The sequence below is a fragment of the Monomorium pharaonis genome, chromosome 3 (assembly GCF_013373865.1).
Source record: "Monomorium pharaonis isolate MP-MQ-018 chromosome 3, ASM1337386v2, whole genome shotgun sequence".
Lineage (NCBI taxonomy): Eukaryota > Metazoa > Arthropoda > Insecta > Hymenoptera > Formicidae > Monomorium > Monomorium pharaonis.
This window is the reverse complement of record NC_050469.1, coordinates 7,916,059-7,929,316: the sequence shown is the minus strand read 5'-3', so window position 1 is coordinate 7,929,316 and position 13,258 is coordinate 7,916,059. Positions and strand designations below refer to the sequence as shown.

The 13,258-nt window shown below is 41.9% G+C and overlaps 1 protein-coding gene across 1 annotated transcript in view; it reads right to left on the bottom strand.

Moving 5' to 3' along the window:
- Positions 1-13,258, bottom strand: part of LOC105833320 (telomerase-binding protein EST1A) — a 90,719-nt gene that overhangs the window by 39,629 nt on the left and 37,832 nt on the right. The window contains 2 exon segments of the mRNA XM_012674975.3: positions 591-664; positions 2,678-2,859. Of these exon segments, the coding sequence (XP_012530429.2) occupies positions 591-664; positions 2,678-2,859 (256 nt within the window).

Below are 13,258 nucleotides of genomic sequence, written 5' to 3'. Positions count from 1 at the left end.
AATTATATATAAATATTTAAATTATATCATTTGTCTTTTTGTTACATTAATCATTGAATAAATAATCATAAAGCTTAAATAGCCAGTAAAAATATATGTAGATTATTCCACAAATAATAATTAATAATAAATAAACTCTTGAATCTCTCGTGAACCATCATCTTCGCCACTGCATGTTGGTCTCAATAAATGCAAATTTTTATACAGCGCAAATTCCCCCGTAAACGTCGCACTTGCAGGAAGTCGATGGACCGATTCAAACCACACAAACCACAAAACCGCAAGATTGGCAAGTTCGAGATATATCGAACATTTCTGTTGCATGCTACAATCTTAGTACACGCGACATTTCGTTTTAGCGCTAGCGTCTAACTTTAATCCCAAAGGTATTCGCGAGGCGTGGTTAACACGCGTAACAAAGTTGTAATTAATCCAGGTTGTAATTAAGACAGGGCAGTTCATAAGCCAAACGAAATTTATGTTGCGAAACAATATAAAGAGATTACAGACGCCAAGAACACCGCGGTGACTAAAGGCCGTGTACACGCAAATCTCATTTCCTTTATTGAGTTTAAGATTAAGAAACTTACCCGACTCTGTAATCCGTGCAAGACGGCGGAGGATTCCAAACGGCACTGTGGCAGAGCATCCAGTCGCACCAGATCTGCAGAAACAAACGTGAGAGCATAGTAAAATTATAGTCCGTCAATTCCAAAGCAACATGTATCGTACAATAAGTAGAAGAAACAGTGCTGATGTATTTTAACTAAATTTTAACAATAATTAATTTTTCGAAATTTGTTTCAATGTAATCTTAAACTTGAAAAACATAATAAAAACATGACGACCTGGAAAACAAGGGAAATATTTTTTCAAAATTATTTCTTGATAAAAAACATTATGTGTACATGTACCAAGAGAAGAATTACATCATCAAACAGTAGTTATATAAGAGGAACCAAGCAAAAGTTCCAACTATTTCGAGTCGAGGACGTTCTTGAATTATTTTCTCTTCCTTACGTAACAGCATCTCTCTTATTTGAGAAAGATACTTCCGATATTTTTATTTCCGTCATTTACAGCCTTATCAAGTTTTCAACAATCAAAGAACGCGCGAAAGTACCGCGCTATTTATAGACACTCCCGCGAGATGCTTTTTTTCATCGGGCACGATCCATCCATCCTCATAAAGTGAAACATATTCCAGCGGCCTTGTATCGCGTCTACTTTATCGGCAATATTAATGGTCTCACCTCAGTTGTAAGCGCGAGTCCGGCTATTATTCCTTGTATCAGCTCGCATTCCGATAGTAATCATTGTTCTTTTTTTTCTTCATATCTTTTTCTCGTTAGTTGAGAAATAGATAGTGTATGACTAGGCAGACGCGCTAATTTCTCACAGTACGTATATAATAGCAAAATATTTATTTAACCATGATTTAATGGTGTAAAATCGATAATTAACCAACGACAATTCGTTATTTTCAATGGTCTGAAAAGATTGCATTACGCACTCTTTCAGCGATCGACGTTTATTTAAGTATTGGATTTTAAATAACATTCTCAATTGTACTCTAGATTTTTTTGATTTTACACAACTTCTTTTGTACAACTTAAAAAAGTTTTATTCATGTACGCTTCGATGTATTTTATTGTTCAATAAAGTTTTATTAATTAATTAATCAAAGAATGCTTTGAAACATTTGTAGCATTGAGTGGACCCTACCCAATCTATGTTTAATTTAATTTTTCTCTAAAATGGTCAATAACCAATTTTCAATTAAAAAAAAAATACTAGTTATATAAATGTATATATAAAATTTTTGGTTTGACAAACTACCTTTGATGTAATTTTTCTCACAAAAATGGTCGGTACAACCGATTTCAATTCTTTTTAATAAATATTTTTAAATAAATACCAGCTCGGACAATATTATAAAAATGGGAATTTATTTCAGAATTGTTATTTGATAGAACTATCTTAATACCAAGTTGAGAAATTGATAACTTGGAGATTTCGATGTAGAGCGATTTATTAATCGATGAATCATGTGCACGATGACATGCGGTGAATTAATTGCGAACGTTGAGTTGCATAACAAGTCGCGATCGGATTTTGGATCTGACATATCGGCCACCACAGCAGATGCGTGGGTGCGTAACTCTCGCGGCGATTCATAAATTCTTCTCGTGATTAAGCGCGTTCAGGCGCGGGACAGCGAGCTATAGGAAGTGGAATAGAATCGAGTTGACGAAGAAAAGCGGCCCGGCGCCTTCCAGATTGATGCAATCGCGGCCTGTGGACCAGTGGTAATCAACCAACGAGCCTGCCATAAATCATCCCGTGCGGGTAGCGGAATAGAATAAAACCGCGACGGTTACCGCGACGAACGGGGGATGAAAACCTTTTTTTTTTACGGATACGCGCACGCGTATTTGCTCTGGCTCTGAAGATACGAGAATACCGCGATGTGACTAGCAAGAAGTTAAGAGGTTGGCCGCCGCTGTTCCAGATCTAATTATTCCGTAATGGCGAGCTACAGACGATGGACGTGATCGAGGCAACATTTCGACTCGGAAATTGACTTACGTTCGCCGACTCGCGTCGCGAAACGCAATTAAGACTTCGCTCAACCGATACGTATTGATGGGGGAAAGAGAGGGGGAGAGGAAAGTACCTTAATGGCTGGTAGAAGCACTTGGAGATCCTCGCCGACCACCAGCCTCGGTTCCTGCCCGCTATCTAGCTGAGCTTTCAGCAGGAATACACCGCGCTCCAAGATCAAGCTAAACATCTGCAATGATACGACGAGTGCTCGTTCTTGAACCTCCGATCTATATCCTTGCTCCATCTGAGAATCTGCAATCACAAGACAATATGAAATAAATTTGTGCATAAATTTACACATACATTCATACTTTATTTAAATAAAATTGTGCAATTTGTCTTCTCTTTAATAAATTTCATAGAATGAAAATACTACCATTACAATCTTTTGAGTGATTTTCCATTTTTATAAAAATTAAAGTTTACTCTAAAGTTTACTACAGAAGTGACTTTAACTTTTATTGGAATAGAAAACCACTCAAAAAATTGTAGTAGCAATATTTTCACTCTCTTAAAGTGACGTTTACTGTATAAAATTTAGAGAATAAAGACTAGCTTCCTAAAAAAAATATTGAACAGAAATAATATACACTGTCGTTTTATATCACAGGAACGACAGATATAATCAAGATTCTTATAGTTAGATATAATTATAAAAGATTATGTAATTAAGATAAGTCGAATATTTTATAGTTATAAAATAGTATCTATTCTTTTGACTTTACTGTAACATTATATTACGTATATCCTATAGAAATTTAATTTCTCATGTGAAAAATTTCCTCGGAAAAGCTTTGTCTCTAACAGAATGCCATCGAAAATTGTCAGGGATCGTCGTTGAAGAACATCATTCCGATTGATTACAAACGACTCGCAAAGAAGGGAAGGGAAAGAATGCGCGAGGGTGCATCTACTACGTACGGCAATATCCGGATGGCAAATTGGTGCTGATTGTTACATTGGAGGGGGGGTAACGCGTAAGTTAATGCCGGTAGCGATCACGTTTCGGTGATGATGATGATGATGATGATGATGATGATGATGATGATGATGATGATGATGATGATGATGATGGCTGATCGGTGCGCAATCTATTCGGCGTCGCGACCGGATTCGCCATCGGCGGCTGTGCGTTTCTCTCTTCGGGACTGTCATTACACGTTGTATCGAAGCTACGTGACGGGACGGGGCTCCCGGCGGATCCAGAGGAGCGAAGGTCACGGCGCAACCTTCTCCGCTGCACTACCTCCACTTCCTCCGAGTCATTTCTAGACCGCTTCCTGAAGTGGTTCCCTCGGAGGGAATTCACCGGCGCTATATAATGAATCGATCCCCAGGAGGGAAAAGGGAAACAATTCTCTCGGAAAGGTCAGGCGATATCATCTATGAGAGCAGTTTAATTTGCAGTAACGGAAGTGCCCCGAATATCATCATCCTCTGTAATTCCTGCTCTTGAGGGAGAGAATAAGCTTTATCTACTCCGTCTGCTCAATTACCTTCAAGCTATAAAAGTGCTAGTTTACTGTTATTTCCCTGAGAGCGTGACATTTAAGAGTTTTATAAAGAAATTCTAAAATTGCAAAGTATAGAAAGAATATTCGCGTAGGACCATCGTAAATCAACGAAATATCTGAATTAAAATGGAATGTTAGAATAAAGCAGGATTAAATTCTTCAATATGTTGTTGAAATAAGACAAATAAGTAAGAAGAGAGCCATTGAAAAATGAAGCTTTTCGCTGTAATTCCGATAATCGCGATATATGGACACTTTAAAGTTGACTTTCAAGATAATATCTTATGTGATCACGTCGTCTTAGCTACCGGCCGCTACTACTTCGTGGACACCACAAATATATTCGCGCGAATATCATACATCTTCGGCGAAAATCCCGTCGTTGCTTTGTGCATCTTTATTAGCAGGCTATAGCGAAGCTAATTAGATGAGCGTCGCTAACGATGGTGTAATGGATCCCGTACAGGAACGCCACTTATCGGGACTACTGCGTTTATCGTGGAAAACGAATAGTGTAGCCGAGGTAGATATCCTCTGTGTAGCGGATGTTTATAACAAAAAGAAGAGGCCACTTTAAGAATTGCTGTCTCTCAAGACCGAATACGTTGAAGGTAAAATGTAAGAAGCGTTATATTAGAGCGTTAAAACTATAAGTTATGAATGTATAAATTATGCAGTAAAAATCAGAAATAACTCGCAAACGACAGAAACATCCGAAAAAGGAAAGTAACCATAGGAGAATTACAACAGCAGATAGACTTCGCATGCATTAGCCGTCCCTATTTTTCGCTTGCCATAAAAGTTGGCGGCAACTCCAAAGACGTCCGAACATTCCGCTCACGCGCGATAGTAAGGGCGTGATTTTGCGTTGCGCGTGTGTATGTGTGTGTGTGACGCGAATTAACTCCGCAGAATAGAAGGCTAACACAAATCTAACAAGCGGGAGAGTAGCGCACCGTGCCACGTCCGTGCCATCCTCCATCAAGCGTCGTGCATACGCACAACAGCCGTATTCGAAGGTAGGCTCTGGCAGTTTAATTTATCGCGGACAGGGATAATAATTAGCGTTTAACCGCGAGGTCGCCCCAAGAAAGCCCGTGTGGTCTTCCACTCTCATCGGGGGTTGGGAGGGGTGTAAAAAGTAATTAGTTAGAGAAGATTTACAAGGGAGAGGCTTTAACTAATTGCCACCGCGATCATTAGCGAAACTCACAGGCGTATCGTCCCGCGTCGACCTGTGCGATTTCCTCGTCTTTTGCGCGAAAAAAAAAACTACGATCTAACCACGATGGTTAATGCGTGAGTAGACGTGCCACGACTGCGACTATCTCGACATGGTGCACTCTAAAAAATTTTGTGTTAAATTTAACACATTTTACAAGTGTTAAAGGTAACACAAATAATATGTAAGAAGTTAATACAAAATTTTTTTATTTTGGACGATATCAAACAGTGAAGTAATATGCTAAACTGGCATATGTGCGCGCACGCGTGTGTGTGTATGTAATGTTAAACGTAATTAAAATGTTATTTTAAAAAGTACGGTTATTTATGGTTTTATTTAATAAAATTAAAATTAACATTAAATCGACATAACCCGTGTATTAAATACCTTGACGGAAACTAAAGAAATGTCCATTTAGCACATGGTAACTGTTGTAAAAAGCAAGTAACTTCATTTATCTGTTTACTTCAATATATAAAATATGTCACCAAATATTTATGTATTTATATATAAATTGTGTTATTTTAACTCTTGAAAATAGTTAATATTAATTTAACATACAAAATTCTAAGTAAAATAACGACAAATATGTTAAATTACAATAACGATGGCAAGTTTCTACTCAAAATATCTACTCGAGTTACGTAGCGATGCTCCGTACGACCGTCGTAAGGCCAACGAACTTGGCGAAAAGGTGCGCACACTTCCTCTTATCGGGATCTTTAACTAACGAGGTAAACGAGCGACAACGAGATCCCGCGCGAAGCTAGAAGCGTCTTTAATGAAGCCGGTGGGTAAGTTCGGTCTTCCTGTTTCCCGGACCGATATTAACGCGCCGCGAAAACGGACGGAATTGAGTTAGCGAGCGCTTGCGCGCAGGGCACATAATCCAATTATTAACGATTTTGGCAGACACCGCGCTTCTAATTCAATAGATTCGACGCGCCACCGGGATATTGCGTCTTCAAGTGATCATTTTTCTTTAATTTCAAGCGAAATGGAAACCTCCTTAACTTGTTAAAAGTCACACACTCTTGTTTATCTAAAATTAATTCAATGCGTATTTCACAAACTCTCGAAAAAAGTATGTTTCTCCTCGTCTTCTTTTTCTTCTTCTTCCTCCTCCTCCTCACTTCAAAGAATCTGAATTTTTTATGAGCCAGTTCGGTACGTTTACGTAATATATACGTTCGGTAGAAAAGGCAAAAAAAAACCTCAGACATAATATTGCGTAATTCGTATTTAAACGGCTTCTTTCCCCCAATTTCCTTTTGTGGAGGAACTTGTTACGTTTTTAATGGCCGTTTTTACATATCTCATCGGGCATTCGAAAACGATCTCTTTTTTTCTCTCTCTCTCTCTCTCTCTTTCTCTCGCGGCAATGTTTCAATAGTTGTTGCCGGATCTTTAAGTGGTTAACGGTAAGGACGGTAATAACCGATCGCTTGATGGCAGTATCGACGATACCGTTGTCTTTGACGGATGAACTGCGCTTTTTTTTGAACCCGGTAAATCCGCGGTGCGCGTATGGAGAACGCACACTCGTTAATTCGGTTACCGCCCTGTTCCCTCGAAAATAACGACCGGGGGGAAAACACGAGCAAGCCATTGTTTAAGGATAATCACGTCTTAATAGCCGACAGGAGAGCGTAATGTATCGTTAAATGTAGCTGTAATGCAGAGAGCAACGGGGTCCGCGCGAAGTGTAAGATGATTTTAATGACCGCGAATATCTCGGAGGCCCGGAGTGTTTTACGTATTATTTAAGCAGCGGCGGCGCAATGTCCGCCCGCACGCACGCACGCACGCACGCACGCACGTACGCACGCATGCGGATGCGGAACGGCGCGCTCGTTTTGCGGTTTAACGTTTCAATCCCCGCTACTGCATTTTACCCACATTTATCGTGCGTTGTACCCTCGGAGTTGTTAACGGCTATTATATAGATATTACGCGGCGCGCACGATACCCCCCCCGTGCAACATCCACGACATTACAGCAACTCGGCGGAGAAACACGTTTCTCGTGAGTATTGTTTGATAAGAACGTGTTATTCGACGTTTGTAATCGAATCGTGAAGCAGGTACCGACGCCCAGCTAAAGGGATCAATTGAATTTTATAAAATACTTCAACGTTAATACATTTCGCGAGGAATAAATTTTTTAATTCCATTGCATATAAAATTAATATTATCTGTCATAACGTTTTGAACGCAACACGAATCTGCAATCCCACTTTTCGAACAATCTGCTTTAAAATTCTTACAAAAAATAAAATATGAATTACAATATGTATTTTTCGAGATTTACCTAGACGATCTTACGTTGGCACGTTCGAATAACAAATTGCTGGGCAATTAAGCTGATAATCACGCAGCTTTCACAGTCATAATACAAATTATTCTCGTGAATAAAATTAAAGAATCACGTGTCGCAAGATTAAGGTGCTCGAATTTCTCTCGCCGCTCGTAGACGATCCTTCCTACTCCCCCCGAGATGGTTCGAGATTCGAACAGACCCTCCCTCATTCCGCTCTCATCCCCGCGACGTCGCGCGACGTGTTTCAACATAAAAGACATACAACACTGCGCAATGAATTTAGCACCGACGACCCCGTGGGCAATGCCTTTCGAGCGACGTGCGTATCGCCCGGAGGAGAAAAGACGAGATGAGGTACGAGCACACCCGTAAATAATCGGGCATAGGTGAATTCTCACTGTCGAGCTCCGCGCGCGCACCGTTTACATCGCGCTAATCACGCCGGTAGATTAATGGGTTCTCTTCATTAAGGGCCGGGCCCTGGCGTAATCGTCATTTTATTAGTCATTTTATCGGTGCACGCGCGCACATTTTCCAGCGCGTGTAATATCCCGCTCGTGTCACATTACCATACTATTAACATAGCGCATACCTCGTATGGTTCATGGCGGTTCAACGACTTTGACCCTTTTATTGCCCGCGGCTGCATTGACTTTCGCGCGCGCTAACTTTTAACTTAATTTCCACCGCGATCAAATCGCGTTTCTTTCGCGCAAGGCGAAATCTTTTTAACACGATACTATCTCATTTTCTTCCCCTTCTCATCGATTCGCGTTCGCTCGATCCCTGAAGTGACTTTTAAACAGGACACGACATTCGGCTCGGTTCTTCCCATTTATTATGAATTGGAAGACGTCCTTGCGAATGACAGATTTACAAACCGAGACGTCGTCCCGGACAGAACCCCGACGGGGTGAGCGAGCCGAAGCCAGCGACACGACGAATATTTCATCATTGCATGCGAGAAATTTCGCAGAGACACGAGGAGTTCGCGTTTCTAGTTCGTGCACGCGAAGAGCCACCAGAGCAGGCCGCAGAAGAGGAATCACCGACAGGCGCCTGGCGCCAAGAACACGTTACAGGAAGCCTCGTCGCCGCCCAACTCCGTCGCCGTGTGAACGAACTATGAGATCTCGACAGCACGCATCGTGTGCCCGGGTGTATGATCGCCGACGGAGGAGAAAGATACGCGGCGTCCTTGGCCATTTTTCAATCGATAAGGGAAAACGTTTGGTGCCGCGAGGAAGCGGCGGGAACCGGGCGCACATGTTACCTTACTACGTACATACGTAAGCCTGTTAAGTTATCGTAAACTGGTTTGCTCGTTGCTTTTGCGCCTTAAACTGCGCCGCAAACCGGAGATTTAATAAAACGGCGCCGGGCGACGCCGCGGCCGGCCGGCCGGCCGTTCGATTACGATATCCATATTCCCGGCCCCCACCACATCGCCCGTCTCCTCCGCGGTGCCACTGGACCAGATGGCGACGAGATAAATTTCGCAAGGAACGGCCGTTTCGGGCCGATGACCCGCGGCGAGAATGCCGCCCGACATTGAGAGTTGAAAGGAGAGAACGGGCCTCATCCCGAAATTCTGCACGTCACGACCGTCATCTTCTTGATGAGCGTAAGTTGTTTGTGCTCTATTAAGCATTTCTTTTACCGCAAAATACACTTCGACGAATACATACGGAGGTATTTATGAAAAGAAGGTTCTTTTTATCATATTATTTATCTCCCAAAGCAGCTTCACGAGTACTTTTTATGTTGGCGTTTCTGTTCGTTTCCTGTGCTTATTTATTACGTTCGAGTTCAAAGGCCTACGTATATTTATTTACGTCACACACAATCAAGACTCTGAATTGTAAAATATAATTGGGAAATATATTAAGATATTAAAATGAAAATGTTTTTATTATATTAAAAAAAAAAAAAATAATCCGTTTTACTTTTACCCGTGGACTTTCTACGAAAGTGATAATTTGAACGTGAATTTATTTTGTACATTCCTTCCTAAATTAGTTAGTTAACTACATAGAAAACGCGGCTAGAACTAACCGATGATGTAACCATCTCTTCGTTGCCGATGCTCGCGTTTATTTTACTCGTCGTCGCAAGATTCGTGATGAAAGACGAGATATATCAAATCTCAGATCAAATCCTCGCGTCGTCGTCTCAACTACAAAGGACACGCGAGGGTGACAGGTAGCGTTTTATTCGTCCCCAAATGAGTCACGATGTCGAACAGTGTTAGTGGCAGCTGGCAGCGGGATGTGGCGCAGGCGATCACGCCAGTGGAGAGAGATCAGCATCTTTCGAGAGAGAAAGAGAGAGAAACTGGCAGCTCGGGAGCTCAACGTTCGACCTTGGCGGGACCTTGCGAGGTCACCGACATGATTCCGTCCTGTCCATTCCGCTCGCGGCTCTCGACAGATCGGCAGGGATTAGGAGAGAGAGGAATCCACAGAGTCTCCGGAGAAGCCGGAGTTCAAAAGGGAGGGACGATGGGTCGTCGGCGCGACCTTTTGTCATCCGCCACACCTTCAGCTGAGACTAGAGATTTTTCGTCCAGGCTCATTCTTCTCGCGTCAGCCGCAGCTAAGACGGTTATAGCCAACTGAATAGGCATCGTAATTGGGCTCCGCTCGCTCCCGCGACGTTCGCGGGAAAGGATGATGCGAAAAAAAAAGCGAGCAAAAGTGTCTCCTCTCCCGAGCCGCGGAGGACGAATGGGATCCGTCGCGACGCGACGTCGCGCCGGGGCGGGAAATCATCGGGATGACACGATGCCGTGTCGCGAACAATCCCATTTCGACTAATTACAGTTCCCGGGGTGAGTTTAACGGCGGCAAAAAGCAGCGAGAAGACGTACCAGCCGGCGGTTCTGCATCACGCTACGACAGCACGCGAACCTAATCTTCCCCGTATCATCGTTTTCTTCATTGCAGCCTTCCTATTTCAATGTCTAATATGCATACGCGATGGATTCGATCAACGGCGGGCTTTCCGCTTGGCAGACAGTATGTAAATTAGGCAACATAATCTACCTATATATAAGATACGCCGCGGCTGCTGCATCGTGGAAAATTATTCTTCGATAAAATAATGACTGTGTTACTCCACGCGTGATTAACGAGCCGGTTCAAAGTCGTAAAACTATATTTCTACGCCTTTTATTGCCATATCGTCGCGCAGATCGCTTACAGCAAAATTGCATAATATGAGCGAGCTTTTATTGCGTTACAGTGTGACGCCGGGGAAAAATGTAGCTATCGTGCTTATTAAAGTGAACCGTTCCCGCAGGATGTAGGAAACGCATAGCAGCGCGAGACCACCGCGGTCTGGAAAATCGAGGATCTCTTCTACGCTCGAGACGAGGCTCGCATTCAATTCTCGCGATTTCTGCACGAACGGTCGTGGTGATGAGACTGCGCTACGAGACTTCCGTGTAGACGGGGAAGCCGCGACCACCCCAACAACAATTTACGAACAGATCTACAATCTACGTGCGCTATTTGTTACGCTTAGAGCAGTGATTCGTGAGTATGTCGCTCATCGGCAGCAACGTAAAAACGATCACGGCGAATCCACAAAATGCGCATCTCTGCAGATTGACGTCGAATTGTTTTGCGGAAGAGAAAATAATCTTTCGCAACATGAAAAACAAAAAAAAAAAGCTACATCACGCTACCTCAGAATCCAATCTTCGAAACGATTTTAAGTAAAAAAATTCAGATAAACTGAAACTAATAATTATTTCAATCTACGAAAAAATTAATGTTGTAAATACAACAATAATATTGTTTAATAACAAATAATCAAATTTTATAAAAATTAAACTACTTAATTTTATATAAAAAACACTGAATTATCTAAAAATTTTGCTGGATATTAATTAAAATATAATTTTACACCCTCAAAATAATTTAAAAACAAATATTTAATAATTTATACGGAAATATTAAACAACATCCGTTTTGATCGAGAAATGCCCATCCTCTTACTTCTTGAATTATGTAAGACGTTTGAACTACTTGCTAGAATTAAAAACTAATATCAAAGTTTTTTGCATACATTTATCATTATATTCAAGAGTGTTGCATAATTATTTTGATGATCCAACAAAATTATTTTCAAATTTGCATCTAATTAAATTTTAACTTCAGCAAAACTGCTCTTTCCATGTATACTTCTTAATTCAAATTGTTCCTCTAAAAAACTTTCCAATGTTTTTTTTTACTAATGTAAAAGATGTAGAATTTGCTAATGTAGGTGTATGTACACATTAGGATGGAAATCGCTGAAACAAAATAGCAAAGTGTCGCAATTATCATCGGAATAATTTTGAGGGATGCGTCGAGAGAAAACCTCGGCATGCCGCGTGTCAGCGCGGCGCGGCAGATATCCGCAGTTATTGTGCGTTTCTTCGCAGGAAGTTATGTATTAACGGTCATAAACGACGCGCCTCGCAAAAGGCCGCACGTCCGACGGTGGTATAAGTGTTCATGCAAATACAAAAGTAAACGCGTCTTTCTCCGAGAGTTCGTCGCCGATGCGCACGTAACGCCGCGTATAGCCGCGAGAGAAAGAGAGAGAAATTCCGCGTCGACTAAATTTAAATCTACAAATCTAAGCCTCGGGTGAACGCTACGAAAAAACGAGTGAACACCCGGGGGAAACCTGAAGAACTCGATTCCCGTGAGCCGCGTCACAAATATTCCAATGCCAATAGATGTCGACCATGCAGATACCAATACGAAGTACGCGGCGCAATAATTTTATACGCGCTACGAGAGAATCCTTTAAACAAAATTCCAACATTAATTGAAAGTAGCAATCCTGGTATTTCTGGAGCACTCGTAAAGTCCCATCGTCGCGTACGCGACCAATCGACGGCGCGTTAATAGATCACCGCGCGGGGAAAGTTGATCCCATACGAACGCGCCACACGTTTCTTGCAACATTCTTCTCCCCGTGCGGAATCACGGTAGGAATTTTTCTCGGGATATCGTTATTCCGCGCGCGTTGACGACCGCGCGCGGCGACGAAGGCGAGCAGCGTTGATTGCCGGACGACGTTTCGCGACTTTACGCGCTGATGTGACCGCTTAATGACAACGCTATTAATTTGCAAATTGTCGTTCGCCCGGCGCCGCCGCCCCAGGACCGTCCGTCATCTCGTTCTCGTTACAAACGGGAGAGAGAAACTGTCGCGCCACTAATTAATTGATTAATCGACCTGTTAGCCGGTTTCTCTATACGTTAACGCTTCCAATGTTCAGGCCTTTCTCACAGGAATCTGTGCGTTCGATAATTAGTTCCCTGAGTAAGACACGCCTACTATGATATGTATCAGCGTTTGTTAATCGTCAGGAAAAAAACGTGTTCATGAATGTAGAGTGTAGATCGTCAGATCGTGACAGGAATCAATTAATAAAGACTCCGTTAAACGCTCGAGAATTTTATGCGTATCTGATTTGTACTCGCTGGACAAAAATCATTCGAGTAATTTTCTATACAATCTAGATTTGTAAAATAAAAAGTATACGATGCACACCGAGAATGTTTGATCGTTTTACGAAAATCAGGAAGAAAAA